Genomic DNA, 27,749 nt, shown 5'->3' on the forward strand with positions numbered 1-27,749 from the left:
TAACAAGTGAAGGCCCAGGAAGTCTGTTGGCTGTGGCGTGGCCTGCACAGCCCCAGGCGAGTTCATAGGGTCTTTGGTCAGGAGCTGAAGGATGTAGAGCCAGGCCCTGGCAAGCTGGTCCCCTGGGTCCTCCCTGGTGGCTGGGCAGGCTTTGGGTGGGCTGGCAGCTGCACCAGTCTGCCAGGTAGCACAGCTAGATGAGGGTGTCCTGTACTGCCCACAGGTCTCCCTCCCATCCCGTCCCCCACCAGGAAGTCCCAGGCTGCACCCCACCCACCCTAGAGAAGAGAGCACTGAAGGGGAAGCAAAGGGAGACCCTGGCTGAGGAAAGCCAAACGTGGCAGGTCAGCAGCAGGCCACATCCGTGGGACAGCTCACGAAAGACACAACAGAGCTGGAAAGAACCAACAGCATCTCTGTGTGGCAAGGGGGTGGGCAGGTGAGGGCTTCCAGCTGGGCCCTCCTTGCTGTCCGCAGCTCACAGAGGGATTGGCCGGCCAGGAGGGGGCATCAGAGGTGCCCAGAGAGTCAGAAGGCCAAGCTGCCCGCCCCCCCCCCCCCCCCCCCGGGGAGACCAGGGTTCCGTGGATAACCGGCCGGCCGGCTGAGCCCAGCAGGGGCTACAGCGTGCAGAAGGGTCCTGTGTCATGGCGCTTGGGTCTTCGCACGCCCTGGATGACCACCCCAGGTGCTGAGGGGAAGCGCGAGTTATAGCAATCCTCCACATGGTAGGCAGCTGGGCCGGGAGTGTGGGCTGCGGAGAGAAGGCGGGAGCCCCACCCAAGCTGCGGTGCCAGCTCCCAGCTCCCCACAGGCTGAGTCCCCCGTCCTGCTCCCAGGGCCTGGCCTCTGTCATCAGAAGCCTCCTTACAGGAGCTGATCCAGGAGGCGAACGCAGGTGAACGGCTCATGGAGAAGGCGGGCGGGCGGTGGCTCTGCAGCCGGCACCCAGGAGAGATGTCGTAGGTGTTGGGGCCTGGGCGCTTCTCGCCCCCCGGGGCCGGAGGAGGGGCCTGGAGCCGGGGCTGGGCACGGTAACCCGCACCCCCGGCCCGCAGCAGCCCCGGCCGGGAGCGGGCCTCAACTGTCTTGGAGGCGGGGCGGCGGCCCCCAAAGCTGAAGGCCGGGCAGGCGGGCCGGTTGAGTGGTTGATAGTCCGCGGGCGATGGCCACTGAGGGGAAAGAGGCTGCTGCAGGCCCCTCCCACCCTCCCACAGGTCCCCTATCCACGCCCCCTCAGGCTTCTCCTCCAACCCTCCCCCACAGGCCTCGCCCCCTCGGGCCCCCTTCCCGCCCGCCCCACAAGCCCCGCCCCCAAAGGCCCCTCCTCCAGCCCGCCCTCCACAGGCCTCGCCCCCACCAGCCCATTCCCGCCCCGCAGGCCCCTCCTCTAACCCGCCCCCACAGCCCCCTCCCCATAGGCCCCGCCCCTCCCAGGCCCCTTCCGCGCACCCCCACGGGCCCCGCCCCCGCAGGCCTCTCCTCCAACCCGCCCCCACAGGCCTCGCCCCCTCGGGCTCCCTTCCCGCCCGCCCTACAAGCCCCGCCCCCAAAGGCCCCTCCTCCAGCCCGCTCTCCACAGGCCTCGCCCCCACCAGCCAATCCCGCCCCACAGACCCCTCCTCCGGCCCGCGCCCACAGCCCCCGCCCCAGAAGCCCCGCCCCTCGCAGACCCCCCTTCCGCGCCCCCACAGGCTCCTCCTCCGACACGCCCCCAGGCCCCGCCCCTCTCAGGCCCCCATCTTCTAGCCCGCTCCACAGGACCTGTCCTGCCGGCCCTCCACCTTTTGCTCTTGGTTAAAGTCGACTTTCTGTGTGAAGGGGCTTTCGCTCTGGAACCACGCTGTCTGCCACGCCCTGCGGCCACCGCCCTCTGCAGTAGCGGCAGCGTGGTTGGGAAGGGAAGGCTAGTAGCCGGAGCCCCACTCCCAGGGTAGGGGGCGAGCGGTGTGGAGGGGCGCAGGGAGGGGCCACGCACCGCGGGTGGAGTGCTTGCGGCCGATGCTGAAGTGGGGATGTGGGGAGCACTCGCGTATTGAAGCATCGGGCACCTGGTACTTGGTGGGGCCGGGGATCTGCAGGTGGGTCACGATGGGTGGGCGCCGCTCCGGTACTGGCAGGAAGCAAGCTCTGGGCCTAGAGTCTCCACAGGCGCCTCCCCCCCACCCCCACCCACCGCCCCCCTCCCCAGACCAGACGGAGGTAGGGGGTAGCCAGGACCCTTACTCACACAGCTCCTTCAGGTTCTGGGTGCAGATAGGGGGACGCTCCTGGGGGGGACTCATTTGCATCCCGAGGCCAGGTGGGAACTCCTGCCCTCCAGGGGTCCACATCTCCTCCCAGGCGGCCCCTGGTGGGGGGCCCAGCAACAAGACACAGGCCTTGGGCCTATAAGGGAGACAGACAAGCACCATCCAACCAGTCCAACAGCCACTGCATTTGGGCTGCTCCCCCCCCACACACACACCCAAGCCCACCCACGGCTCCCTGGGAAGTTACTGGTATGGCACAAGTGTCTTCTGCCTCAGGGGGCCATGGGTCCAGTGTTTGCCTCCATTGATGTAAAAATTTGCCAGGAATTTCACAGCCTTCTGGTCAAAATTCATCCTCAAAGTGTCTTGCTCCCTTCCCCAGGGACACCTCAGAGCTCTGTGACCTCACTGGCCAGTCAATGGGCACCCCCGGCCTCCATTGCCAGGGACTCCCTGGAGAAGGAACACTGCCCAGCCCTGGAGGGACTGCCCCAGTGGGCCCCTCAGAGGGGCCCTGGCCTGCCAGGTGGGTCACCCTGGTGTCAGCCTTGGCCAGGAGGACCCCTAGTCGGCCCCAGTGCCTCCTGGCTTGGCCTCATTTCCTCTCTTCTCCCTTCTTTTTTTTTTTCTTTTTTTTTTTAAATTTTTTTTTTCAACGTTTTTTATTTATTTTTGGACAGAGAGAGACAGAGCATGAACGGGGGAGGGGCAGAGAGAGAGGGAGACACAGAATCGGAAACAGGCTCCAGGCTCCGAGCCATCAGCCCAGAGCCTGACGTGGGGCTCGAACTCACGGACCGCGAGATCGTGACCTGGCTGAAGTCGGACGCTTAACCGACTGCGCCACCCAGGCGCCCCTCTCTTCTCCCTTCTTATCCCAACCCTCTCCTCTCATAGAATGGTGGGTCCCCTGGAGAGCCCGGGTCCACTTTAGCAGGGCTTCTGGGAGGACCGAGGCCTCCGCACAGGGATGAGGAGAGGTGGGTGCTATGGGATGCCCAGCTGTGCAGTGCCATCCAGAATGAGGCAGTAGGGGGGTAGGGTGGAGGGATCCAGGGAAACTCCCTGGAGGAGGAGGGGCTCCTACTGGAAACCCAGCCTCAAAAAAGAAAAGTAATGGCAGGGACGCCTGGGTGGCGCAGTCGGTTAAGCGTCCGACTTCAGCCAGGTCACGATCTCGCGGTCCGTGAGTTCGAGCCCCGCGTCGGGCTCTGGGCTGATGGCTCAGAGCCTGGAGCCTGTTTCCGATTCTGTGTCTCCCTCTCTCTCTGACCCTCCCCCGTTCATGCTCTGTCTCTCTCTGTCCCAAAAAATAAATGAAAAACGTTGAAAAAAAAAATTAAAAAAAAAAAAAAAAAAAGTAATGGCAGGTGGGCCTGGGTGAACCATGCTGACCGTAGAGGCTGTCTTGGGACTGGAGCTGCCTGGTGGCTACGCGGGTGCCAGGCAGTATGGAGATGTGGGGGCCCGTCTTCCGCTTAGGAGCACAGAGGCTGTCAGGTGTCACAGATGAATGGGGCTGCTCAGGCTGAAATGCAAAGGAACAATAAGCCCAAATGAGGGCGAGCCTGCTTGGGCACCATGGCCCTTGCTGTCCCCTCTGCAACTGACCAGCCTGTCAGCCCCAGCCCTGTTCTTGACCTAATCGGTGCAGACAGGGCCCAGTCAGGAACATCTTATCCTCCAGGCCCACCCTACCTAGACCCAGTCTCTTTCTCTCCTGAACCCTTCCATCCAGCACTGACCCTGCCCTGGCCTCCAGAGGTGCTCCGGATGGAGGGACAGACGGACAAATGGAGACTTGCTTGAGGAAACATGTGTTTCCTTAGGGTAAGGGGCTCACAACCTGTGCTCAGGGCCCTTCCCTTGTACAGTGTTCTCTGAGAGCATAATTGACAGTGGCTGTAGGTGGAGCTTTATTAACAAAGCACTGAACATTTAGGTTAGTTCTGACTGCTCCCTGTAACACCTGTTACTGTGATGGGTGACACAGCACAGATGTCTTCAGCTCAGTCAGTCATTCCTTGGAGTAGATAGATTCCTACGAGTGGAAGCGCCCCGGCAAAGATCGTAGTGTCTTGTATGGATGTGATAAGTATTCCAGGTGCTGTCTGGACAGTGCCTGGGACCTTGCTGGCAATGAGCATCAAAGACCTCCAACATCAGACCTCAGCAGTGTTTATTTCAGGGTCAGTCTTCTGTGTATAGACTCTGGGGTCTTAAGATGTTCATTACATGGGCATTTTTCTATCATTGCACTAATTTTTCTTGTCTTTGTTTTATAAAGTTTCTATACTCGTACATGTCTGTCCACAACACTCGTTGCAATCTTTGTTCCCAATTCGTAGTCTGCCTTTGAGTATTTTTTTTTTTCAACAGGTACTAGAATCTGCTGATTTCTTCTTTGGTTGGTACCTTCCTTTGTTTTTATAGTTGGAAAGTCATTCCTATACAACAAAATAAAATCACATCAGGAATTGTTTAAAATGGAAGACAGTGCCCAGTTCCAGGGGAAAGGCTCTCCAGGACAGAGTCGCAACAGCTCTGAAGCTCAGAAACCCCCGGACGAGGCTTCCCACGATGCCCGTGAAGCTTCCAGAGCCTCTGGTCTCAGGAGTGGGCTTGGGTGGGGAAGCTACTTTTCAGCTGGCTGCTGGCCTCCTGGGGGCAGCAAGAGTCCAGGCCTCATTCCGCCCCACACTTCCTGACAGGCCCAAGACAGCTGTCCCAATTCTGTGAGCCCAGGGAACCTCAGTGTGACACCTCCTTAGCCTGTTGCTTGTCTGGGCCTAGGCGTCCCGCCTGTAAGATGGGAGCACTCACAGGGTTAAGGAAGGGCCCGGCCCAGGTAGGGCCCAACAGGGGCAGGCCTCTTCACAATGGTTTCCGGGCAACAGGGACTCCTCTCAGGGAAGGGAGTCAGACACTGAAAGGGGCTGGAGCCATCAAAGGCGCTATTGAGGCAAGATGACAGCTACTCAGAAACACAACCTCTTCACGCCAGAACCTCACTATATCCCTGGGTAAGTGCTGGAGCCCCGGGGGAGTCTGGGGTCTGCAGAGGATGGGGGAGGGCAGCAGGGGAAGGGCTCAAGGCCACCTGTGAAGACGGCACAGAAGCTGGTCTCCAGGGAGTGGGGACGAAGCCCGAGGGCCCCCGAGAGGCCTGGGGCAGGAGTGGTAGGGCGGGGCTGCCAGGGGCGCAGGCCTCCCCTCCCCTCTAGCACTGTGCTGAGAGCCCCACCAGATGGCCAACAGGTCTGTTAAGAGCAGAAAACTGGGCACGGCCCAGCAGCTGGCAGAGGCTGGCCGAACAAACTCCGGACGCTCACTCCATAGAATGCTGCATGTTAGAAAGACATAAGCATCCGGAGTAAACTGACCGGCCAGGCTGTCAGGCTGCCTTACTCGGTACCCCCAAGGTAAAAACGAAAGTAAAAGTAAGCCCTCTCTGGAATATATGTGCACACCTACACACACGCGCATACACACACACACACACGCACACACACGCACACATCCACGGGAAAGAAAAAAGTCTGGGACACCTGGGTGGCTCAATCAGTTGAGTGAGTTCAAGCCCCACATTGGGCTCTCTGCTGTCAGCAAAAAGCCCACTTCAGATCCTCTGTCCCCCTCTCTCTGCCCCTCCCCTGCTTGTGCTGTCTCAAAAATAAACAAACATTAAAAAGGAGAAGAAAAAGGAGAGGAGAGGAGAGGAGAGGAGAGGAGAGGAGAGGAGAGGAGAGAAGAGAAGAGAAGAGAAGAGAAGAGAAGAGAAGAGAAGAGAAGAGAAGAGAAGAGAAGAGAAGAGAAGAGAAGAGAGAAAAGAAAAGAATCCAGAAAGGAGTCAGACCCGACTTTCCACAATGGTTCTGGGCAAACATCAGGCCAGGTGATACAGAAGAGGGCTCTTACCCTTCTTGCCTCAGTCCTGCTTATCTCTCAAACTAGCAATTCTGCATTCACTTTGACAGTTTTTAAAAACACTTTTGAAACATTTATTTATTTTTGAGAGACAGAGCATGAGCAGGGGAGGGGTAGAGAGTGAGGGAGATACAAAATTGGAAGCAGGCTCCAGGCGCCGAGCTGTCAGCACAGAGCCCAGTGTGGGGCTCGAACCCACAAACCGTGAGATCATGACCCGAGCCGAAGTCGGGCGCTCAACCGACTGAGCCACCCAGGCGCCCCCACACCTTTGACAATTTTTTGAAAGAAAACAATTTGCCTTCCTTGGGTGATCATACAGGCCCCACCGCTACCCCCATTCGGGACCTGCACTGCAATGCCAGCACTACTCCTATCTCTCAAGGACACTCAGCCCAGCCGTTACCTCCTACCAGCAGCCCTCCCACCTGCTTTTCAAATCCTGGCTCCATACAGTTGGCTACTGGCCTCCCGGGGGGCCAAAGTCAGTGATGCCTTCCCGGGATACCACACTGTGTAGACTGGGCTGTGCCTCAGTCTGGTTCTGGGACCTGTCACCATCCCTGTAAATGCTTCAAAGGGGCAGAATCCCCCGTTCCTTCATCTTTTTTTTTTTTTTTTAATGTTTATTTATTTTTGAGAGAGAGAGAGAGAGAGAGAGTGAGTGTGTGAGTGTGGGAAGGGCAGAGATAGAGGGAGACACAGAATCCGAAGCAGGCTCCAGACTCCGAGCTGTCAGCACAGAGCCCGATGCGAAAGAACTCACAAACCTTGAGATCATGACCCGAACCGAAGTCAGACGCTTAACCGACTGAGCCACCCAGGCGCCCCCCCCCCCCAACCCCTTCCCGTTCCCTCATCTTTAAGCTCCTTGTTCGTGGGTGGCTGGGTAGAGAGTGGATGGCAGTCTGGTGGTGATAGGACTGCGTCTCACCGGTGGGGCAGACCTATTGTCAGTTCTTGGCCTGTGCCGCCCATCCAAGCCTCAAGAGCCCCTGAAAGCAGCTGCTACTGAGATTCCCATTCTGTGAGGTCAGGTACCTTTGCCTGTGGCCGGCAGGCTGGATCCACACCCTGTCACAAGGGCCCTGCCCTTGCCCACTGGCCCTCCTCCTCCTCCCTCCGCAGCTATGCCGGCTTCTATCCGCAGCTGCGCTACCAGGTGGGGAACACCTACGGGCGCACCACAGCGCAGCTGCTCACAGACCCCGGCGTGAGGAAGAGCCCCTGCTCGGTGTTGTCCCCCATATCCAAGCCCAAGTTCATCGAGGACTTCAGCAAGTCCAAGCCACCTTTGATCCCCTGCCGCGACCTGACTGAGCCCTACATCCCCCACTACACCGGTGAGCCCTCCGCCACCAGTCTTGCCTGTCCCAGGCCCACCCTCCTGGGTGCCATCACTCACACTCACCCTATCCATATAGGTCTGAAGCCCTACAAGAACTTTGAGATCCTGGGCCGGTTCCCACCCCAGGAGGTGAATGCCCAGGAGGGGCCGTCGGGGGCAGAGAATGTATCCAGGCAGGTCCTGCGGCCTGCAGGCTTCATGCCCTACCCCCCTTACCCTCCATGCCCACCAGGCAGGAAGGGGGACTCCAGAGACTTTGGACACCCAGGCCTGCGGCTGGCATACGGTGAGGAAGGCTGGAAGAGCACCACCCCTGTCCACGAGGCCCCTGAGCGGGCCCAGGTAACTGGGAGATGTGCTGGGATCAAGCCTCACCCCTGCCAGACCCAGGTGGGGCTGAGGCAGTGACTTGCCCCCCTCCCATCCCAGCTATACCACTGCAGGAGGGATGAACACCCACCCCCAGCCCACCAGCAGGAGACATTAGATGTGGGCAGGTTTCACAGGCTGCCCCAGCTGGACCACCCCAACCTGATCCAACGCAAAGCCATCTCAGGTGGGTGCCCAGGGCCTGGGTGCGAGCACCCTCCCGCCCCGCCCCACCCCCCAACAAGGCTCTAAGGAGCCCAGGCAGGATGAGGGGGAGCAAGTGAGGAGGGCTGCCGGTGGGTCTGCCCCCACCCATGCTCCTGCCCTGACAGCGGTTTCCTAGAGCCCAGCCTCTCCCAAGGTGGGATGCTCCAGCCCACCCACTGCCGCCCGGCCCCAACGGGAAACTGACGTTTAGGGAAGGAGCCCCAACAGACTTCCCTGACATACCTGGGGACAGGTGGGAACGCCCAGAGAAAGGTGGAGGGGACCTGGGGCAGGACCCTGATGACTCCATCCCCTAGGCTATGCTGGCTTTGTCCCTCGCTTTGCCTGGGTGATGGGGGTGAATTACTGCGATGGTGTCACACAGGCTATGGACGAGTTTGACAAGAATCAGGTACGAGGACGTCATCTCTGGGCCTGCTCCCAAATGCCCATCATGGCCCGCAAGGTGGTGTCCACACCTCCCGGGAGGCAGGAGCATGGCCAAGGCTCAGCCGGCTTCCCCAGAGGGGGCTGTGGAGGGCAGGCTTCCTCAGAGGCCTGGGGAGGGGGGACTGCCTGGCCCAAAGAGGCTGCTCCCCCTCATGCTTCTGACCAGACCTAGGCTCACTACTCCCCAGCATTGTGGGGAGAAGGCAGGGCAGAAGAGACCTTGGGAGCATTAGCCACTTCTCAAATCACCAGCCCAGCCTCCATTACCCGTCGCACTTACTGGTTGGTGAAGGCAGCACGTCAGCACCTGCCTGTTTCCACAGTTCCTGATCAAAAATCCCATCTGTGCCCTGGGTGAAAGGCTGCCCAGAACACACTGGCCCAGCAACACCATCTATAACAGCAAGGGCCTGATACCTTTCTACATGGGGTTTATACCATGTGAGTACACAACAGACACCCCCCCCCCCCCCGACTTGCTCAACAAGGGCAGAGTGACCAGGCTGCTCCAGGAAGGAGTTGGGTGACTGGGGTCCCCTACCCACGCTGTACCACTGGCACAGAGCCAGCGGTACGATCCCAGGGTTCATATCCCCCCTGGCGTGGAAAGGGCTCAGCCCCTTACTCAAAGCCAGAGGCTGGCTGCTTCCAGACCACGCTGGTCCTCCAGAGGTTCAGTGTGGACAGGCCAGGCCCATCTTCAGGAGGCAGGTGCCCAGGGTAGCCCTCTGAATGCCCTTCCTGGGTGTGGGCAAGGCTGGGGCTCAGCTGCGGTGTTCCCCTTGCAGCCATGCAAGACAACTACGCAATGACGTTTGGCAACAGCACCCGCAAAGCCTATCAGAAGGAACTGGAGAGGCGAGACCAGACACTATGAAAATGCTTTAATGGTGGCGTCTGTACAGCATGTGACGTCAAGACAAGGAAAAGAGCAAGTGCACACAGAGACATGGCTATCAGAGAACAGACCGTGAGCGAATAAAGAGTTCACACAGCTTCCGCGTGCTTTACCGGGTGTCAGCTCTAGGCCACCTCTTCCTCTGCCTCCTCCTCAAACTCGCCCTCCTCCTCGGCCGTGGCGTCCTGGTACTGCTGGTACTCGGACACCAGGTCGTTCATGTTGCTCTCGGCCTCGGTGAACTCCATCTCGTCCATGCCCTCGCCCGTGTACCAGTGCAGGAAGGCCTTGCGCCGGAACATGGCCGTGAACTGCTCAGAGATGCGCTTGAACAGCTCCTGGATGGCCGTGCTGTTGCCGATGAAGGTGGCAGACATTTTCAGCCCCCGGGGCGGGATGTCACAGACGGCGGTCTTCACGTTGTTGGGGATCCACTCGACGAAGTAGCTGCTGTTCTTGTTTTGGACGTTCAGCATCTGCTCGTCCACCTCCTTCATGGACATGCGACCCCTGAACACTGCGGCCACGGTCAGGTAGCGGCCGTGGCGGGGGTCACAGGCAGCCATCATGTTCTTCGCATCGAACATCTGCTGGGTGAGCTCGGGCACCGTCAGGGCCCGGTACTGTTGGCTGCCTCGGCTGGTCAGTGGGGCGAAGCCGGGCATGAAGAAATGCAGGCGGGGGAAGGGGACCATGTTGACAGCCAGCTTGCGCAGGTCAGCATTGAGCTGGCCGGGAAAGCGCAGGCAGGTGGTAACCCCGCTCATGGTGGCTGACACCAGGTGGTTGAGGTCCCCATAGGTAGGAGTGGTCAGTTTTAGGGTTCTGAAGCAGATGTCATAGAGGGCCTCGTTATCAATGCAATAGGTTTCGTCTGTGTTCTCTACGAGCTGATGGACCGAGAGGGTGGCGTTATAAGGCTCCACCACCGTGTCCGACACCTTGGGCGAGGGCACCACACTGAACGTGTTCATGATCCTGTCGGGGTACTCCTCCCGGATCTTGCTGATGAGGAGGGTACCCATCCCAGACCCGGTGCCCCCGCCCAGGGAGTGGGTCAGCTGGAAGCCCTGCAGGCAGTCACAGCTCTCGGCCTCCTTCCTCACGACATCCAAGACGGAGTCGACCAGCTCTGCACCTTCCGTGTAGTGCCCCTTGGCCCAGTTATTCCCGGCACCACTCTGACCTGTAAGAAGGCAGCCAGTCACTCTTTGCCGGGCATGTGGTCCCCACTGGTCACCCATGCCAAAAAAACCCCAAATAACATGGTGTGAACTCAACCTGCAGGTAGAGGAAATGGACCCCCAAGCCAGAAGGTTAAGAGCCTGCCCGATTAAAAATTAAGTTAGGAATCAAGCCAAGATGGCTTAACAATAAGCCATCCCCTCCCACAGGCGGCCCCTGCCAATTCTCAAGGACAGATGAGCTGCAAACACAGCTTCCATTGCCTGCAATTCAACGTTTGTAGCAGAAAGATTACATCTGCTGACTCCTTCCCTGCGGGTGGACAGCTGGGCCTCCCTCCCAAAGCCGCTTTACGAGGAGATTGACTCCAGGGAGAGGAGGAAGGTGTCCACGGACGCTAGCGTCTGCTCAGGGGGCAGAATGGATCAGGATCTCAGCTCTGCGGTACCGACGGCGGTGACCTTGGGCACCCCTTGACCTTTGAGCCGCCCAGCCCCTACCGCGGCTCACCGAAAACGAAGTTGTCTGGCCTGAAGATTTGACCGAAGGGTCCCGAGCGCACGGAATCCATGGTGCCCGGTTCCAGGTCCACGAGCACAGCTCGGGGCACATACTTGCCACCTGGGACGGGGGGGAAGGGTAAGAGAACGTCAGCGAGAGAAGGGCCGCGGGGGAGGCAGGAAGGAGTTAGGAAAGGGGCGTGGTGTCTCACCGGTGGCCTCGTTGTAGTACACGTTGATCCGCTCCAACTGCAGGTCGCTATCGCCGTGGTAAGTGCCGGTAGGATCGATGCCATGCTCGTCACTGATCACCTCCCAGAACTGCGAGAGACGCCGGCGGGCCGGGCCGAGGCTGAGTCACGCCGGCGGGGCCCGGAGTCGGCCCCGCCCCGGATGGGCGCGGCCCTCCCCTCCCCCGCCACCCCGCGGCCGCCTCCAGATCCGTCCCCGGGGACCAGCGCCGCCGCCCCGGCCCCGACCCTGTGCCGGGCCGCAATGCGGGTCGCCGTCCGCCCACCGGCCCGCTGCCGCCATCTTTTCCGCCGCCCGCCCACCCGCCCGGGAGACCCGCGCCGGGACCCGTGCGCCCCACTACCCACCTTAGCGCCGATCTGGTTGCCGCACTGGCCGGCCTGCAGGTGCACGATCTCCCTCATGGCGGCGGCGGCGGCGGCGCGGGCGGAAGGACGGACGCAAGAGCCGAAGAACGGGCGCGCAGAGTGCTACAACCGACGCTCCGCCAACGCTTATATATCCGTCGCACCCGCCTCCGCCAGCCTCGTATTGGGCCGCGAGAACGAGGCTGGCAAACATCCTGGTTTGACTGGCTGTGTTTCCCGTCAATCCGACCGCCTAACACCCACCTTCCCACCGCCGTTCGCTCTTCATTGGTCAGCCTCGGTCTCTGCTCTCCCTATCAAAAACCCCTCGCTCGCGCTGCAGTACTCTGGCCATTGGGTGTTTCAAATGATTGATTTGTCTTCTCATTGGCTGGCTCCGGAGAGTACGCCGACCTAGGGCCAGCGTCCTGGTAACCGCCGCAGTGCCGCGGGGACGCGCGCGGGCGGGGCGGGCTCCGGGGGCGGGCTGCGGGCGCGGGCTGGGACTCATCGCCCCAGGGAGGGCCGGCCGGACGGGCCGAGGGGTGGGCGCAGTCCGCGGTCCGCGCCCCGGGAAACGCAGGTGGGGCGGCGGCGTAGGGCTGTGCCCTTGCGGGCCGCGCGCGCACACGTGCAGGAGACTGCAGCCCCGGGGGGCGAGCGCGCGGGCCGGGCCAGCAGAGCGCCTTCTCCGGCACGGCTGCCTAGGACCCCGGGGAACGAAACGAGGGGGCGGGGGCGGGGGCGGCGCCGGGACGAGCGTGTGGGCGAGGCCTGGCGGTCCCGGGCTGCCCTCCTCGGGCCCAACGCCCGCTCCGGTCGCGGTCAGGTGAGGGAGCACGTGGGGCCTCGGCCCCGGGGCCTGGGGAGGGGAGAGAAGGGCGGGGGCCTGCCTGGCCGCGGCGCGCACTTGTTGTGGAGACTAGTTGGCCCCGCGCCGGTCGCCTGGTGCCTCGGCCCCAGGGGCGCACAGAGCTGCGTGGAGACGAGGGCGGGCCCCCGATCTCCGGGCGCTCGGTCCCCGCTCCCCCCCCCCCCCCCCACCATACCTGGGCTTGACAAATGCGTTTACTTTTTCTGTAGTTTGTGAAGGAAAAAACAGTTAAATTACATATGGTCGCGTTTTTAATCAGTCGTTTTAAAAACTGCATTTGCGTACGTTTTTGTAACATTTTAAAACAACTGAATCACACTCTTTGGTCAGCCTTGAACTGTCTCCCTTGCTGTGGCCACTGGAGCCTCCCTAGATTCTGGTTTTCTCAGGGAACTTCCTACTTCCTTTGTCTCCCGACCCAGAGGTGTTGGGGGGCAATACCTGGTTATGTTCTGTAAGGAGAACGCACTCTCTTTGGATAACACCGTACGGTATGCGATACCGCGTTACTATGGCATACGCGCGACCTTAACATATTATGGAATGCGACGCCCGAAACTGAACTGTGGATGAAATTGTTGAGACGAGCAGCATGCTGGCACAGAGGTTAGCATTTTCATCCCCTGGAGAGCGGTCTGCAGCTGGGCTCCTCCGGATTGCGGTCCTGGCCTGGAGGGTGAGTCAGCAGTCAGTCCCAGCGGGGCCTGGGGAACCAGCCCCCTCCCCCACATACCTGCCGGGAAGGTGGACCTAGCTTTTGTTGCTCACGGGTCTCCCTCCCCACCCCGCCCCCAGCAGGTGCTGTGCACAGGGTCCACAGGGTCACTGCCTGGCATCCCGGTTTCCTCACAGTGCCCCGCAAAGTAACTCAGCTGGCCAAGCAGCAGTCGGCAAGGCCCGGCTCTGTGGCAGTCATAAACCCACAAATCGGGTGAGAAAGAGAGAAGCTCAGATGTCTCCCCCCACCCCCCACCCCCCCCACCCCCCCACCCCCCCCCACCCCCACCCCCCCCCCCTCCATGAGCCAGCGGGTGGTACAAAGCCCTGGTACAAAGCCCTGGGGAGGTTGCTCTTTGAGGTGTCTGTCAAAGCCTCTTCTCATCGCCCTCCCCCAGGGTGTATGGCCTGACATCCCCACTTTCTGGAAAAGGCCCGTGCCCACAGTTCAGTGTGGCACCTCCGCTTCATATGGGTGATGGAACAGAGGCTGTGTTTCTGCCCAGGTGTGAGCCTCCGAGCTCTGAGACACCAGCTTGTCCGCCTCGCCCTTCGCATTGTCCCCGTGAGATGGACACTGGGAACAAGACAGCACAAGTCTCCCTGTGGCTCTCAGGCTTGAGCCCAAGAACCAAGGTGGCTGCTGCTGCACTGGGCTGGCTGGCGGAGGCCCTGCAGATCCCCACCCTGAGCCAAAGCAGTTCCTGCCACAGTGTCCAGAGATGGGCCTTAGTGGGGCAGCAGGGCCAGCCCCGGGGGCCTGGGCCCCGTGGGGGTCCGTGGCCGGGAGCCATGCAGGGCAGAGAGGGCCAGACGTGCTGGGAAGCCTGGGCAGGGGCCGTGGGAGTGCTGGGCGCCTGCCCCTCCCGCCCCAGCCTGCAGCTGTTGGAGGCATCCACAAACGAAGGCTCTGTTTACTCGTGGCCATGGTCCCAGCGGGAGGGTGCGTTACCGCCGGGCAGGGGCAGCAGGCAGACAGTCCTTCACGGCCTCAAAGGACCTGCAGTCAGCCTTTGTGGGCGGCCTCACCCGCCCCGGAAGGAGGGATCCATGGGGTACTTTCTTCCCCTCTCTCTGTGTCCCCACAGTGGGGACAGAAAGCTCCCACCACCACCACCACCACCACCACCACCCCAATCTCCCCAGGGAACTAGCCAGGCCCAGCCCCACCTCTGGGAACTTTCATCAGAGGAACCTTGAGGCTGATGTCCACCACCAGGAGCGTCCTGAGGTCACTGAAATCGGAGGGAACCAAGCTGTCATGGATGAGCCTGCTGCGGGGGTCTTGATCCCATGAGCCCCAGAACAAGTAGCTACCTCCCTCAGTGGGCAGTGAACTTCAGGCTTAGGAGGCCTGGGATCTTGGGGGGGGGGGGGGGGACAGGAGACATGGGGAATGAGGGGACCGAGAGCTGAGAGGACATGGGGAGGGCTGGGAGTTCTGAGGGGGAGTGGAAAGGCGGGACCAAGGGCAAGAAGTGACCCGGGACTCCTCAGGCCTCCTCTTCGTGGCCATTCAGACCTCTTCCCACACTGGGTCCCGGTAGGCAGACCCAGAGGGCCTGGGAAAGAGGTGCCTCCCCCAGCGGGCAGCATTCCCTGGACAAGGAGGAGGTGATGACCACAGCAGCATACTAAGAACTGGGCAACCCAGGCCCCTGCCCAGGGTCATCTCCACTTCTGATGGAGGTGGGCATGTGCCCCTCGATGCGTGATTCTGGGCGACAGATGTAATTCTACCTAAGAAGCTTTCGTTGTTTTGGGCAGGGGTGGGGAGGTGAGAGAGGTGCTGTAGGAAGCCCTGGGATGGGAGCAGGGAGGCCCTGACTCCCTGGAGTCAGCTTACTGGCTGGCAGGCAGACAAGCCTTACAGGGTGGAAGTGGGCCACGCCCCTGCCGCAGGGAGGGGCAGGGGCAAGCCGGAGCCCGGGTGGGGGGTGCACCCTCAGGTGGGTGGACATCGCTCAGCCTCACCCCCTCACCTGAACTTCGCCCACCTCACAGCCGAGGGGCTTGGGGAGGCATGGGCTCCAGGTGCAGGTGGCTCTAGGGGCAGGACCTGCTTCCTGGGAGGTGCCGAGTGCCTGCTCTGCTGGGCCCAAGACAGCCCTGTGTCTCACCCGGACACTGCCCTGCACCCCACCCATCTGAGAGAGAGAGGGACAGGGGCAGCCTGGGGCCTCCTGGTCCTCACACTGCCCTCCTCGCTCCCTGTGCGTCTGCGGGACCCATGGGGCTGGCCCTCGGAGAGGTTGCCCACGCCTGGCTCCCAGGCCACGTCCTCTGCGGTCAGGGGGGAATGGGAGACGGCTGCTCCTCCCCCCTGCACCCATGGGGAAGGGCCCCGGACACGTCCAGCCTCCTCAGAGCACAGGTTCTTGCTGAGGGATGTCTCCACCTCCAGAGTGGCAGCCGCTTGGCCCTTTCTTTCCCTGGAGGCTCAGGAGAGAAATGGTTACGGCCTGGGGTTCGGGGGCCAGCTGCGTGCCCACACCCACATGGACTTGCAGTGGGTCCCGAGTGTCGGCTGGGGGACAGCTGGCGCTTGTCCACCTCCATGTCCCCCGGGAGCCAGCTCAGGGGCCGTCCCCAGGGCGGGGAGTGAAGACCACTCACACCTGGGTTATAGCCTTGTTTATTTGGAAAGAAGCCAAGCTAGGTGACTCGGAAGTCTCCTGCTACTAGGATCCCCCAGGGCACCCAGAAGTCCACGAAGTGGGGGTGCCCACCCTTCACAGCTGCTGGGAGGCCAGGACCTCAGGGTTCTCGTAGCAGTGGGCCTCCTTGGCAGCGGCCGGAGGGGGGCTGCAGACCCTGCAGGGGCAGCAGCGGCCCACCAGGCGGTCCCAGGGCTCCAGAGAATGGAGCCAGAGCGGCAGCCAGGCCCAGGACCGCAGACGGCGTGGCAGCCAGGCTGGCCGGTGCCGCTGCAGGACATTGACCAGGATGACGAGGAGTACCAGCCCCACCAGGGGTCCTCCGACTGCAGCCAGCACTGTGCTCCCTGCCAGGGAGAGCCCGAAGGCGGCCAGCGGCAGCAGCAGGAAGCTGAGCAGCAGATAGGCGATGGCCACCCAGCGGTATTTGGCGGTCACGTCCCCGAAGCGTTTGGCCAGCGGGATGGGCAGCCGCAGGACAGGCACCACGTACCACAGCAGGATGCCAGCCAGATTGAAAAAGAAGTGGATGAGGGCAACCTAGAGGGCCGGGGGGGGGGTGGGGGGCAGGCAGGGGCTGGGAGCCTGGGCCTGGCACACAGGTCCCCCTAGGCTACCCAGGACGCCTGCTCCTCCTCCTCCCCACCCCCAACCTAAAGGGTACCAAATCCAGAGCCCGATAGAGGTCCACTTGTTGGCCCGGAAGGGCCACCCAGGGGGGACAGATTCCGGCCAGGTGTGGGTGCACTCCTCAGGTTCGCCTCCTCTCCCCCACACACACTTAGGGAGCCCAGTCCAGCATCCCAGTGTGGTGACTACGCCACCAATGACCACATGGATCTGGCCCTCCCCTGGGCTCTGGCCTGGCTCCTGTGGGGAGGAGGTGCAGGGCCACACGTGCAGGGAACATAGTCCCCTCCAGGGGCTGCTGGACTTGAGGAGTCGGTGTGAAAGGTGCAGTCTGGAGGGCTTCCTGGAGGGGGTGGACCAGGGCCCTGCACCGAGAGGATCCGGGTGGACAGAGCAGAGGTAAAAATGCAGGTGGATGGCGGGGAGGGCTGCGGCTCATCTCCTGGTGGGCAGAAGATCTATCTGGGCTTTCAGGAGCTGCGCCTGTCTGGGCATTGGGGCAGAGCCAGTGGTGGACGGAAACTCGAGCCAGGGCAGTGGGCCAAAGAAGGGGTGACTTAGAGATGGAATCGGCAGGACTAAATGTGACCGGGTGTGGGGCACAGAGCTAGGGGACTAGGGGGAGGCATCCTGGAGGCAGAATTGCGGTCGTGTGCAACAACTTGGAGCACCTGGCACAGGTGAGGCGGGGTTTTGGCAGAAAGAGGGCATGTTGTCGGGTTTAGATGGTAGGGGAGGGGGGGTGCATCCCGGAGGAGGTGGAATAGAGGGGCTTAAGGCCCCCCAGGACCAGGATGCCTTGAAGGAGCACAGCCAGCAGCACAGGGTTGGGAGTGGAGCACGGGGATTCCTCGAGGGAGGCTGGGCAGGGGCTGCCAGAAAGGAAGAGAAGGCACCCAAGACCACATGATCCTTGAAATGACGCGGGCCCAGGGGAGCAAGAGCGGGGCTGGGGCTCGGAGGGACGTCCACAGGATCCCTAGGGTTTGAGGGGGTGGGGCTGTGGGTCCGACCCAGCAGCCGGAGATGGGTCCCAGGAGAGCTTGGGCCGTGGCCAGCCTGGCCGCGGGGTTGGACAGGAGGGAGCTGAGTCCAAGGGGGAAGCCCCAGGCCCGGATTCCGAGGGGGCCGGGGAGGGGGGGGGGGCGAGGGTGGTACCTGGAGGGCGCTGAGCAGCATGTCCGCGGGACTGGCCAGGGCGGCCAGCAGGGCTGTGGTGGTCGTGCCGATGTTGGAGCCCAGGAAGAGGGGGTATGCGCGCTCCAGGCTGATCACCCCGACCCCTGGGGGAACGGGGCGGGGGGGGGGGGGGGCGAGTTACCGCCGGGCCTGAGCCCTCGCGCCTAAGGCCCAGGGTCCAGGGCCCGCCCGCTGCACTCACCCATGAGCGGCACAACGGCCGCCGTGAAGACACTGCTGCTCTGGAGCACGAAGGTCAGGCCGGCGCCCACCAGGATGGCCAGGTAGCCGCTGAGCCAGCTGAAGGGGAAGGGGAAGTCTGCAGGGTGGGGGGAACGGGGTCACCCCCGCCCGGCCGCCGGCCCCGCCCCCACCCCCATGCCCCCATTCCGGGCCGCACCAGCATTGATGACCTTCCTCACGGCCTGGGCGATGCGGCCGCGCAGCACAGAGTTAAGCAGTTTGACGATGAGGACGAGGCAGGTGCAGAGCAGGAGCAGGGAGGCGGCCAGCAGGATGAAGCCCACGGCCAGGTCCGTGAGCGTGGTCCCCACGAACAGGTGGTGGCCTGGGGGCAGGGCGGGGTTGGTGAACCCCGGGGGGGGGGGGCGGGGGCGGGGCCGGCGGGGGCGGGGCCTTACAGGGCAGCAGCTCCACCGCAGCCGTTCCGTTCCTCTCAGGGCAGGGGCCGGAGGCCGCCGCTCCACAGTCGCTGCTGTTCCCCGAGGTCTGGGGAGGCGAGGCAGGGCAGGCTCAGGACCGGCTCAGAGCCGGCGGGACCGAGTAGTTCGGCAGGTCAGAGATCAGGGGTCAGAGGCACCTCACCATCACCTCCCTGGTGCCGCACCATTGCTTAATGAGGCTGCTGTTGGTGGCGTTGCCCGTGGCACTGCTTGCAATCGCATCAGTGTCCAGCTGGGGGAGAGAGGCGTTGTGACCGGGTACTGGACCCGCTCGCCTGGACTCACGCCCACAGCCCGGCTCGTTCCGCCCTCTGTTCCCCCCACCCAGTGCAGGGCCCAGGACGGAGGCTGGGGCTCCCCCCCCCCCCCCCCCCCCCCCCCCCCCCCCGCCACACTGCCCGCATTCCGGGGCCCGAGGGGCCGCCCGAGGGCAGGACTTTCCTCACCTGCACAATGAGGTGTGTGAGAGGCTGCGTTAGCACCTTGAGGATGTCGGGCGCATGCCCCCCAGGCTGCAGGCTGGTGGCGCCCAGAGTCAGGGCGCTGAGCCTCTCCAGCAGGGCTATGGCGCTCTCCAGTGGCAGCAAGATCAGCACCGTGAGCCAGTTGAAGATGCCGTGAACAGCTGAGCCGCCAAAGGCCCTGGGATGGTCGGTGGCCTCAGCGGTGGCCTGGCTTGCGGCCCCCGGCCCTCCCCAGCTCCCAACTCACCTCCGAAACTCATCTCGGTCCCCTGACTGTGCCATTGAGACCAGGGTGCTGGTGATGGACGTGCCCACGTTGACGCCCATGATGATGGGCACGCACGCCTGGACGGTCAGCACTGTGGGGGTGCTGCATCAACCTCCCGTACCCTGCCCAGCCACCACCGTCCCGGGAGGAGAGGGGGTGCACTCACATTTGGAGGCCACCATGCTGACCACAATGGAGGAAGACGTGCTGGAGCTCTGGACGAGAACTGTGACCAGCACGCCGATGACCAGTCCAGCCACAGGGTTGGACAGCACCACGTTTTCCTTAAAGATGTCTCCAGTCACCTTGCCTGTGTCCAGAGAGCGGCGTCCTGAAGCTGTGCACGACAGGCCCCCGCACACTGCCCCCCACCCCCCACACCTCACCCCCGTCAGTCACTCACTGCTCAGCAGCTGGAAGGCGGAGCTGAGGATGTCCAGGGAGCAGATGAAGAGGTAGAGGCTGCCCAGGAGTCCACAGGCCTTGAGGAAGCCAGTGGCCACCCGGAGCACCCTGCCGGCCACGCTGAGCTCTAAGAACACAGGACAGGGCTGTCCCTGGTGCCAGCCCCTGCCCAGCCCTGCCCTGCCCATGATGCCTCCCAGGCCACTTCCTCCTATCTCCCTCCAGAGCAGGGCCGGGGCCCGCCTTCCTTGTCTCTTCATAGGGCAGGGCCTGGGTCTGCCTCCTTGTCCCCCAAGGCAGGGTCTGGGTCCCCTCTCTGTTCCTTGGCAGGATGGCCAAGCAGACTACTCCTGGGACCTCCCAGAAGCCTACTGGCCGGCAGGAGGAGGGGCAGGCTGGGTCAGGGTGGCTCTCATCTCCAGACAGGGCAGGCAGCTGATCTGAGGGACAAGGATCCCTGGGGCGGTGGTCTGCATAGTAGGTTTCTATACGGCCTGCTGAGGCAAACCTCCTCCCTGTGCTCTCTCCCTAAGGACCCTCTCCACGCTCAGACCCTGGGGGGTCAGAGCCCCATTTGGCCTGTTACCCAACACCTCAAGACCTACCTTTCCAGGACTGGCCAGTGTCCTTCAGCTGAGGGAGGGCCCAGGGGTCCATTTTCCCCTCTTCCAAGACTGGGGCAGAACCGGAGGTCCCTGCAGGAGCCAAGGTGAGGTAGGGCCAAGGACACCCCAGGTGGGGGGCCAGAGGGGGTGAAGGGGATTGTGGCATAGTGGCTTGGGGTAAGAGAGAGGAAAGGGGGCCTCCAGCTTGTCTGGCCCTGACTGGAATTGTCATGAGTCCCCATGGGCTCTCCAGGAGATAGGCAGGAGCCTCCCCCCCCCCCCCCCACTTGCACAGAGCAATGGGTCAGGGGCTAAGTGGATAGGCAGAGAGGCAGGCTGAGGCCTGATCCCTTGGGGCTCTTGGTACCTGCATTTCCCAGGCTCCGGTCCACCAGGCCAACTGTGTCCAGAGTAAGGGGGGGGGGGACCTGGCCACCCGTGAGGGAATTCGGCATGGATTTCTGGCAGGGATAGACCAGGCCCAGGCCTGGATCTGCTGGGGGCGGGGAAAGCAGGTCAGATACATAGCCTCCCCCTGCCCGCCAGGTCCTGGGGTCCTCTAACCTGAGATCTGTCTTCCCTCCCCTCCCCCCACACCCGCCTTGCCGACTTCCTGCTTCGTCCATCTATGGGGGATGGCTATAGTGACCTCAGGCAGCTGTCAGGAGAGCCCAGTCCCGTTTCGGGGGCAGAGTCGAGGGGACCCTGGCTCCCTGGCTCCCTCGCTGGTCCTGGCTGGAAGAAGACTTGGTGGGTGGCCCAGGGCACAGGGTGCCGGGTGCCGGAAGTGGCTAGGAGCTGGGAACCCAGGGACCTCTCCTATCAGGTGTCATCAGGGACGCTGCAGATGGTCCCAGCTTAGACTTTGGCATTTGATACCAGACCGTGACGTCTCTGCTTGATAAGGGCCGCACCCCCAGTGATGGGGGCAGGGCAAGGGGCTTGGGTGCCCCCACCTCGCCTCAAGGCTCCTCTCTTCAGCCCTCTGGGTCTGGATCTCCCGTCTAGTCGTCTACCCCATCTCCCTCCCAGGCCCCAGGGTCCAGGTGCTGGAGAGCTTTCTGTCACCCTCCCTCCTGTCTCTTGTCCTCAGCTCAGGAAGCTCAGGGTGGGGCCTGAGCCCTGGGCCGGGAGGTCACCAGCCCTTGTCTCGATGTCCCTGGGCCCCCACCTGGTTCTGGAAGCTCCTACCTGTGAGGGTAGTGAGGGGGCACCTGCGGGGAGGAAACACAGAGCGGGAGCAGCTGCCGGTCAAAGATCTGCTGGGCGCACACATGACCTGCTGTGTACTGAGCCCCATTAATGTTTACCCAGGAGTTGAGGCTCCCGAGGGGTACCTGTCACAGCCCCAGGTGCCTGCCTTGTCCACGTTGCACTGCTGCCCTATGGCAGGTGCTCTGGGCCCCCAGCCCAGCCCTCTGCGAGTGGGCTTCCTCCCTGGATGGGCCCTGAGCCAGGCCAGGGGTGTTGCAGGGCTGGGCACAGGCTCTGAGTGCAGGACTAGTGTAAGTAGACCCCTGTGTGGCACGACCAGACGCTGTGTGCCGCCTGCCCTGGGTAGGGCGGGGAAGGGCAGGGCAAGGGCAGGATGCTGGCACTCTGGCTGGTTGGCCTGGAGGCCCCTTAAGAAGTCTGCCCTGAGCTTTGCAGACCTTACTATGGTGGTCCCTACCCCATCAGAAGAGTGGGAGGGAGGCGCTTTGCACCCACCGGGTGGGGAGGGCCCCAGCCCCTGAAGTCTTCCAGTTCAGACCCAAGTTCAGGGCAGGGCTGGGCCCAGCAGTGCTCCCAGCGGGCCCAGCCTCAGTGGCGGGCAGTAATGGTGGAGGGCACTGCACCTCCATCTACAAGTTGGGGGTGGGGGCAGGGCCTGTCCCCCAGGCCGCGGTGCTGCCCAGCCCACTGCCTGCCCCACCTGGACCAGAAGACCCAGCCCATCCTGCTCCCTCCCCCCGGAGAGTCCTGACTGGCGCCGTGGCTTGTGGGTGCCTCTCGGGGTCAGTCCCCTTCCTGCTGCCCCTGCTGGGGCATGCTCCTTCCCCTCCCCCTTGGGCCACGGTGCCCTGGTATGGTTGCTGCCCACCAATCGCTGTGTGCCCTGGGGGACTTTGCCCCAGAGAAGGAGGAGGTTTCTGAGTGTCCTCTCAGCAAATTTTCTTGTCCCTCCCTGTCCTGCACCCACTGCCTGGGGCAGGCCCAGCAGTTCCTCCCAGAGGCAGTGTGACAGTGTGACAGCTCCTTTCGGGATGGGGATGGGGATGTTGCAGCCTGACTGGAGGGAATGTCTGTGTCCACAGCCTCCAGAACCTTCTCTGGCCCCTGTGAAGGGTCTGTGTGGTGGCCATTATGAGGCAGACGGAAGCGGAAGCTGAAGGCCAGGAAAAGGCCTAGTGTGGGAGTGGTCCTACTGAGCTGTGCAATCTCGGGCCGGCCCCCAGCCTCTCTGGGCCTAAAGCCAGCCGCGCCCCGGGGCCCGCTCCTTGGACATCTGTCACAGCAGGGACTTTGTGCCTGCAGGGGACCCTGCCGGAACAGTGCCCAACACGTAGCAGGTGCTCAGTGAGCTTTGTTGAATAAATGAACTGCACAGGGATGCTTTGCAAGACAGGGCTGAAGGAGGTGGCTCTCTGCTCTGGCTCCCACCTGTGGGACTTTTTTAGCCGGAGACCCGTGGAGGCGTCCTCTGAGCTGAGTCCAGGCCTGGGTTGGGCTTGCAGGAGACTCTGAGCGCAGCAGCCCTCACCACGCACACAGTCAGGCCGGCTTGAAGCCCTGGAATCCTGGCCAAGACGGGAAAGAGGTAACCGGCTTCTCAAAGAGCCTCACGGTACCATGGGCACAGCCCCCACACTTAGGCTGCGGTCTGGGGGTGTCCGTGTGGGGCCCCAGGCCGTTCCGGGCTGGTTGCGCGGCAGTCGGAGGTTCCACGACAAGCATGCCGTGGACAGCAGGTCCTCGGCGGGCGGTGGCAGCCGCTGGAACTCAGACCTGGGGACTGTCCAGGGTGTCCCAGCAGAGGCCACAACTGCAGCAGTGTCTGGGCTGGGGGAAGTGGGGCTGGGTGCCCAGGGTGGGGAGGAGCCTGGCTGGCTGCTGAGTGACAGCGGTGCTGCCTTTGGGGGGCGCGGGACGCTGGGGCTCCATGCGAGGCGGCTCCCGCTCAGCCCTGACAGCCAGGAAGGCGGCCAGGTCGAGGTCCAGCATGGCCACCCCTCCACGGGGCGTGGGTGTGCTCTGGCGGCACTGCGGGCAGGGGACCCAGCGCTGCTCGTGGGCCACCGTGTCCAGCCGCCGCACGCACGCCTGGCAGAAGGTGTGGCCGCAGTAGAGGCGGCGCGGCAGGTGCCCGGCCAGGTCGTAGGCTGAGTAGCAGATGATGCAGTCACCGCGCCGGGACCCAGTGGCAGTCCCCTCCTCGGAGACCCGGGAGCTCTCTGGCTGCAGCATCCTGGGGGAGGCGAGCAGGGGCGCTGCAGCCCACCCTGCCTGCCTCTGCCGTCGTCTGGCACCGTTTGGGCCCCGATCCCGGGGCGGGGGGGGGGGGGGGGGGCTGGGCCTCTGCAGACCTGAGAGGATGGGTGGTGGCCAGTGCCTGGGCCCAGGCTGGGCTCCTGCGGCTGCCGACCGGGCAGCATCCTGTCCCCCTGTTTGGGCCCTCCTGCCCAGCTCCACACCGCCCCACACCCCAGCCTGCCTGAGCCCCAGGCCTCTCTTACCTGCATCCGCTCTCATGGGCAGCTCTGTCCAGAGGATGTCCGGGGCTTGAGGGGGGGACCCAGGCCGCCCTGCGGCTCCCTCGCTGGGGCTCGCATTACTGGCCGAGCACAGGCGAGGCAGCAGGGAGGCAGGCAGTGGGCTCTCCTTTCAGCGACAAAGCGCTTGCAACTGGATCCACTAGGCACCACCAACTCAGCAGGAGATAAGGTGCCCCCCCAGTCTGCCCTCACCCCCCCCCCGACACCCCTCCATGCCTGGACCCAGCTCCACTAGGCCCCCACCCAGGCCCGGCTTCACAGCTCACCATGGTCCTTGTCCCCACCCCGGCCGCCCAGACCCTCTCCCACCCTCCTCTTAATGCTCCCCCCACCTCACACCAGGAAAGCTCTCCGGCCTTGACCTGCATGTCTCCATCCTTCAGCTCCCAGCTCGAACACCGCCTCTTCCAGGTAACCTTCTACAACCCTCACGGGCTCCGAGCCCTGAGGGGTCCTGCTCCCCCAAAGCTCAATCATAGTGTGTGTGTCCAAGTTGATTTGTCCCAGCACCTTCCTCCCACCTGGTCTGTCCCCTCCGTCCCCATCATACGGCAGTGGCCAGCCCCGCAAGGTCCCAAGGGGGTGCTCAAGCACAGCTGTGGAGACCCTCCCCCCCCCCACACACACACAGGGACCACCCAGAACCTCCCTGAGGTGCAGGGCACTGTGGCTAGCCCTGGTGGACCCCATTAGAGGCTACACCCCGCCCCCCAGCATCTGCCTGGCCATAGCCCCCAGGCCAGCCCAGTGGCCATGACTGTGGGCACAGCAGAACGGGGTGTGTCAAGAATGGCCAGGATGGGGTCAGGACCCTCGGCACCCTCACTACTCAGCTGGGAGCAAGTCAGAGCCAGAGGAGGTCCTCCTTACTCCTACCACCCTGGCGGTCCACAGCCTCTCTGTCTGGTCGGACAGGTTTCTGGGGCTGGCCTGGGTGGGGTCATCCTCTGGTAGAGGCAGGCCATGGGGCAGGGGCCAGGAAACTGGCACACCGGAGCCCCTGTACAGTCAGGCCAATGACACATCCACCCACACCCAGAGACGGGTCTTGCCCTGCGGCCAGTCACCCTGGGTCGGGGAAGGGCTGGCACCGGGACCCGTCCATCCAGCAAGGCCAGCTCGGCTTCCTCCTCTGGCTGGCCCTGCCTGGCCCTGGAAAGCACAGAGTGCCCAGCGCGCCGGCCCCACCACTCGCTCCTTGCCCTGGCATCCCAGCCTCCCCTCGGCAGTGAGGTGAGGACAGTGCTAAGCAGCTCAGCTCTCCACTCGTCCCCCCCTCCCCCCACCCCCAGGCAGGCACATCACCCTGCTCAGACAGAGGGGAGACATGTTCTCTGAGGGGCCTCACCGGCCAGCTCCTTTTCTGCTCACCTCATCCAGGAGGCCCAGGCCCTGGAGGCTGGACACCGACACCAGATGAGCAGCATGGCTTGGGTGCCACACAACAGATGTGCAGGAATGGGACATTTCACGGGGAACCAGACAAACACCCCGGCCGAGGTAGGGCCGTGACTCACGGGTGGGCAGGGCTCGGTCCTGGCTGCCTGGGCCCCCGCTCCGAGAAACTTGCCAGTGCTGGCCCCACCCGCGCAGTCCCGCCAACGTGACCCTCCTCCTGGAGGCCTTTCTTAGGGCTCCACCCCCCTGGCTCCAAACACCACATCCTCCTATCGTCTGACCCACTGGCTGACCTCTCAGGCTCGGCCTCAGCCCTAGGGAACACAAGACAGCTCGAACCCAGGCCCGTCTGGGCCAGGGCAGGGGACACGCTCCCACCCCTCCTGTCCAGCCTCTGGGCGGACCGGAGACCTGCAGCACAGGTTAGGATGTCATCAGTGGCTTCCCCACCCCTGATTGTACCACAGAGGCTTCAGGCCGGTGGTTGTGTCCAGCCCGGGACCCACTTCAAGGGGGCAGCAGCAGAGAAGAGTCACCAGAACAAAGGTCACTCTGATTTATTGCCGGGGCTGCGGGCCCTGAGGGAGGTGGTCGAGGGTGTCCCCAGGGCTGCCATTACAGCCAGTGCCCAGGGCTCTGCTTCAAGGGGCCGGAGCTGGGCTGTTGGCCTCTGTGGCGGGTAGATACTCCTATCCAGGGTGGAAAGTGGCCACCTCCCACGACAACGGTCCAGTGGCTGCCCCAAACACGTGGGCACCGCTGTGGCTGCCTGAGCCATGTTGGGGTCCTGCGGGAGGCCCCTCGGCCCGGCAGGGGCTGGGCTAGGAGATGACGCAGCAGCAGCTGTGGCAGCGGCAGAAGCGAGGGCAGTGGCAGCAGGAACAGCAGGGACAGCAGCAGCAGTGGTGGGCGATGTCATCCCCGCGCCCGATGGGTGGCAGGCCAGCGTAGGTCAGTCCTGCCGGGCGCTGCCCACCACTGTAGGGGTTGCAGGGCTGCTGCCAGCTCTGCTGGCCCTGGACCCGGGTGGTCCCCTTGGCCCCCTTGCTCCCTGGAGCCTCCTCGGAGGGCTGCAGGAGCCCAGTGGGCTCCGAGGTGCAGGATCCCACAGGCAGAGGCTGGGACCCCCAGGAAGGAGGAGCCGTCTCCAGCCGCTGCCCCAGATCAGGCCGCAGGTGAGCCCGAGGGATGCTGACATGAGCATACGGGTTCTTGACGACCATCTCATGTGGGTCCATGGCCCAGCCTGGCGGGGGCAGGCAGAGGAGACAGTATCAGCTCAGCGGAGGGGCAGAGCTGCAGCCCAAGAGAGTGCCCAACCCGCAAAGGGCCAGGCTGTGGAGACACCAGGGTGTACAAGGCTTATGTGTCGTGTGGGTGCGCATGGGAGTGAGCTGGGTGTGAGGGCCGAGGTCTCCCGGCTGCCCTCCTTGCGTGGCAGTGGGGGATGGGGTGTGGAGGCTGGGAGATGCAGCTGTGCCGTCCCCGTGGCCGAGCCCCAGTTCAGGGAAGCCCCTCAGCCCAGGACCCACCTGCAGTGCTGACGGCAGCGGTGTCCCCTCTCGTCCTGTGGGCCAGGTCCCAGTGCCTGTGAGGCAAGCAACTGGCAGCTGCCTTTTCCCTCCTGGGGAGGGGCGGGGCCGTGGGGCGGAGCTCAAAGATGGGGTTCCCAAGATCCCAGGAGGCCCCAGCTCTCCCAGCACAGCAGCCACCCACCCTTCCTTCTCAGGTGGGTGGTGGCCCAGCCTGGGCTCCGAGGGGCACGGCCAGCCTGGGTGACTCAGCCTCCATGCATCTGAGGCACGTCGTCATCCCTCCCAGGACCTGCAGCTCGCCAGGAAGGAGGGCAGGAGGTGAGCCTGAAGTCAGCCTCAGCTCCCAGGCCTGCGGTGGGCTGGGGAACCCCAGCCATCACTCGCCTACCTCAGGGCCCCTGTTTTGAGGCAGAGGGCAGAGGTCCTCACTTCAACCAACAGCCTCTGCCTGGCAGACAGGGGCTAAGATGTCTGAGAGCACAGACTGCTCTGAGGTTTATAGGTTTCTAACTGATAAAAAATGTTTTATTTACACACTTTTGCCAAAACTGACCTTACAATTGGCGACGACAGGGGCTTCATTCGCAAGTGTTGTTTGTAGCTCATTTCTGAAAATGCAGCTTCTCTTGGCGCGCTCAGGGGCCACCAGCTCCCCACCCCACCAGCGTCTCCCACTTTCAGCTGTTAAGTTGGCAGGTAGCACCTGCCACACAGGGTCGCCGTGTGTGTGCGTGTGTGTGTGTGTGTGTGTGTGTCTGTGTGTGACGGGATGACAATGGATGCGAGTACTTGGGTCTGGGCCTGGCACTGGTGATCTTCACCCCTCGGAGCGATTAGGGCAGTA

The 27,749-nt window shown here is 63.1% G+C and overlaps 6 protein-coding genes and 1 long non-coding RNA gene across 19 annotated transcripts; 2 read left to right on the forward strand and 5 right to left on the reverse strand.

Annotated features, from left to right (window-relative positions):
- Positions 1-395: 395 nt before the first annotated feature.
- STPG3 (sperm-tail PG-rich repeat containing 3) lies at positions 396-4,655 on the reverse strand. 3 transcript variants are annotated; one of them, XM_058693440.1, is made up of 6 exons: positions 4,555-4,655; positions 3,648-3,780; positions 2,231-2,388; positions 1,979-2,113; positions 1,785-1,873; positions 396-1,172 (listed from the first exon to the last, which is right to left on the reverse strand). In XM_058693440.1, exons 3-6 carry the CDS (start codon positions 2,331-2,333, stop codon positions 621-623), a joined length of 879 nt encoding a protein of 292 aa, XP_058549423.1. In that variant the 5' UTR covers positions 2,334-2,388; positions 3,648-3,780; positions 4,555-4,655; the 3' UTR covers positions 396-620. The 3 variants fall into 3 exon arrangements, with proteins under 3 accessions (XP_058549423.1, XP_058549422.1, XP_058549421.1); XM_058693439.1 differs by lacking the exons at positions 3,648-3,780; positions 4,555-4,655 and adding an exon at positions 2,500-2,654 and having other exon boundaries at positions 396-754; positions 872-1,172; XM_058693438.1 differs by lacking the exons at positions 3,648-3,780; positions 4,555-4,655 and adding an exon at positions 2,500-2,655.
- On the forward strand, positions 3,125-9,552 carry CIMIP2A (ciliary microtubule inner protein 2A). 3 transcript variants are annotated; one of them, XM_058693442.1, is made up of 8 exons: positions 3,125-3,232; positions 5,150-5,275; positions 7,308-7,522; positions 7,604-7,869; positions 7,957-8,083; positions 8,421-8,515; positions 8,877-8,994; positions 9,342-9,552. In XM_058693442.1, the coding sequence occupies exons 2-8, from the start codon at positions 5,220-5,222 to the stop codon at positions 9,428-9,430; spliced, it is 966 nt and encodes a 321-aa protein (XP_058549425.1). In that variant the 5' UTR covers positions 3,125-3,232; positions 5,150-5,219; the 3' UTR covers positions 9,431-9,552. The 3 variants fall into 3 exon arrangements, with proteins under 3 accessions (XP_058549425.1, XP_058549427.1, XP_058549426.1); XM_058693444.1 differs by lacking the exons at positions 3,125-3,232; positions 8,877-8,994 and having other exon boundaries at positions 5,163-5,275; XM_058693443.1 differs by lacking the exons at positions 3,125-3,232; positions 8,877-8,994; positions 9,342-9,552 and adding an exon at positions 8,742-8,819 and having other exon boundaries at positions 5,163-5,275.
- On the reverse strand, positions 9,423-11,880 carry TUBB4B (tubulin beta 4B class IVb). The gene is made up of 4 exons (XM_058693436.1): positions 11,736-11,880; positions 11,349-11,457; positions 11,147-11,257; positions 9,423-10,637 (listed from the first exon to the last, which is right to left on the reverse strand). The coding sequence occupies exons 1-4, from the start codon at positions 11,790-11,792 to the stop codon at positions 9,577-9,579; spliced, it is 1,338 nt and encodes a 445-aa protein (XP_058549419.1). The 5' UTR covers positions 11,793-11,880; the 3' UTR covers positions 9,423-9,576.
- Positions 11,881-15,945: 4,065 nt separating this feature from the next.
- Positions 15,946-21,531, reverse strand: SLC34A3 (solute carrier family 34 member 3). 6 transcript variants are annotated; one of them, XM_058693425.1, is made up of 13 exons: positions 21,409-21,531; positions 20,585-20,710; positions 20,218-20,307; positions 19,611-19,739; positions 19,374-19,517; positions 19,187-19,298; positions 18,922-19,117; positions 18,618-18,707; positions 18,434-18,521; positions 18,193-18,360; positions 17,995-18,111; positions 17,772-17,896; positions 15,946-16,523 (listed from the first exon to the last, which is right to left on the reverse strand). In XM_058693425.1, exons 1-13 carry the CDS (start codon positions 21,515-21,517, stop codon positions 16,059-16,061), a joined length of 1,959 nt encoding a protein of 652 aa, XP_058549408.1. In that variant the 5' UTR covers positions 21,518-21,531; the 3' UTR covers positions 15,946-16,058. The 6 variants fall into 6 exon arrangements, with proteins under 6 accessions (XP_058549408.1, XP_058549407.1, XP_058549409.1 ...); XM_058693424.1 differs by having other exon boundaries at positions 20,585-20,713; XM_058693426.1 differs by having other exon boundaries at positions 18,624-18,707; positions 20,585-20,713; positions 21,409-21,517.
- Positions 21,532-21,612: 81 nt separating this feature from the next.
- LOC131491008 (uncharacterized) lies at positions 21,613-27,439 on the forward strand. Of its 4 annotated transcripts, none has more exons than XR_009251275.1 (5): positions 21,613-21,722; positions 22,935-23,017; positions 24,086-24,141; positions 24,315-25,472; positions 27,100-27,439. It is a non-coding gene; the product is annotated as an uncharacterized LOC131491008 (long non-coding RNA). The 4 variants fall into 4 exon arrangements; XR_009251273.1 differs by having other exon boundaries at positions 21,617-21,722; positions 22,878-23,017; XR_009251274.1 differs by lacking the exon at positions 24,086-24,141.
- RNF224 (ring finger protein 224) lies at positions 22,764-24,151 on the reverse strand. Its single transcript, XM_058693447.1, has 2 exons — positions 23,934-24,151; positions 22,764-23,665 (listed from the first exon to the last, which is right to left on the reverse strand). The coding sequence occupies exon 2, from the start codon at positions 23,662-23,664 to the stop codon at positions 23,200-23,202; it is 465 nt and encodes a 154-aa protein (XP_058549430.1). The 5' UTR covers position 23,665; positions 23,934-24,151; the 3' UTR covers positions 22,764-23,199.
- On the reverse strand, positions 25,913-27,547 carry CYSRT1 (cysteine rich tail 1). The gene is made up of 3 exons (XM_058693446.1): positions 27,459-27,547; positions 26,903-26,958; positions 25,913-26,616 (listed from the first exon to the last, which is right to left on the reverse strand). Exons 1-3 carry the CDS (start codon positions 27,509-27,511, stop codon positions 26,192-26,194), a joined length of 534 nt encoding a protein of 177 aa, XP_058549429.1. The 5' UTR covers positions 27,512-27,547; the 3' UTR covers positions 25,913-26,191.
- Between the last annotated feature and the right edge of the window lie 202 nt (positions 27,548-27,749).

The sequence above is a fragment of the Neofelis nebulosa genome, chromosome 12 (assembly GCF_028018385.1).
Source record: "Neofelis nebulosa isolate mNeoNeb1 chromosome 12, mNeoNeb1.pri, whole genome shotgun sequence".
In the NCBI taxonomy this organism is placed as follows: Eukaryota; Metazoa; Chordata; class Mammalia; order Carnivora; family Felidae; genus Neofelis; species Neofelis nebulosa.

Coding starts and splice junctions, on each gene's coding strand:
- STPG3 (XM_058693438.1), bottom strand. CDS start 2,606: ATGAATTTTGACCAGAAGGCTGTGAAATTCCTGGCAAATTTTTACATC. Junction 1,874..1,978: donor CCGCAAGCACTCCACCCGCG/GTGCGTGGCCCC, acceptor CCGCTACTGCAG/AGGGCGGTGGCCGCAGGGCG. Junction 1,173..1,784: donor ACTTTAACCAAGAGCAAAAG/GTGGAGGGCCGG, acceptor CTTTCCCCTCAG/TGGCCATCGCCCGCGGACTA.
- CYSRT1 (XM_058693446.1), bottom strand. CDS start 27,511: ATGAGCTACAAACAACACTTGCGAATGAAGCCCCTGTCGTCGCCAATT. Junction 26,959..27,458: donor CTGTCGTCGCCAATTGTAAG/GTCAGTTTTGGC, acceptor CTTGCCTCACAG/GCACTGGGACCTGGCCCACA. Junction 26,617..26,902: donor CGCTGCCGTCAGCACTGCAG/GTGGGTCCTGGG, acceptor TGCCCCCGCCAG/GCTGGGCCATGGACCCACAT.
- TUBB4B (XM_058693436.1), bottom strand. CDS start 11,792: ATGAGGGAGATCGTGCACCTGCAGGCCGGCCAGTGCGGCAACCAGATC. Junction 11,258..11,348: donor GTACTACAACGAGGCCACCG/GTGAGACACCAC, acceptor CCCCCGTCCCAG/GTGGCAAGTATGTGCCCCGA. Junction 10,638..11,146: donor GCCAGACAACTTCGTTTTCG/GTGAGCCGCGGT, acceptor GCCTTCTTACAG/GTCAGAGTGGTGCCGGGAAT.
- SLC34A3 (XM_058693424.1), bottom strand. CDS start 21,517: ATGGGGCTCAGTACACAGCAGGTCATGTGTGCGCCCAGCAGATCTTTG. Junction 19,740..20,217: donor CACTGGCCAGTCCTGGAAAG/GTAGGTCTTGAG, acceptor CTGTGTTCTTAG/AGCTCAGCGTGGCCGGCAGG. Junction 18,361..18,433: donor TGCGGTGGAGCTGCTGCCCT/GTAAGGCCCCGC, acceptor CCCTGCCCCCAG/GCCACCACCTGTTCGTGGGG.
- CIMIP2A (XM_058693442.1), top strand. CDS start 5,220: ATGACAGCTACTCAGAAACACAACCTCTTCACGCCAGAACCTCACTAT. Junction 5,276..7,307: donor GAACCTCACTATATCCCTGG/GTAAGTGCTGGA, acceptor CTCCCTCCGCAG/CTATGCCGGCTTCTATCCGC. Junction 8,995..9,341: donor CTACATGGGGTTTATACCAT/GTGAGTACACAA, acceptor TTCCCCTTGCAG/CCATGCAAGACAACTACGCA.
- RNF224 (XM_058693447.1), bottom strand. CDS start 23,664: ATGCTGCAGCCAGAGAGCTCCCGGGTCTCCGAGGAGGGGACTGCCACT.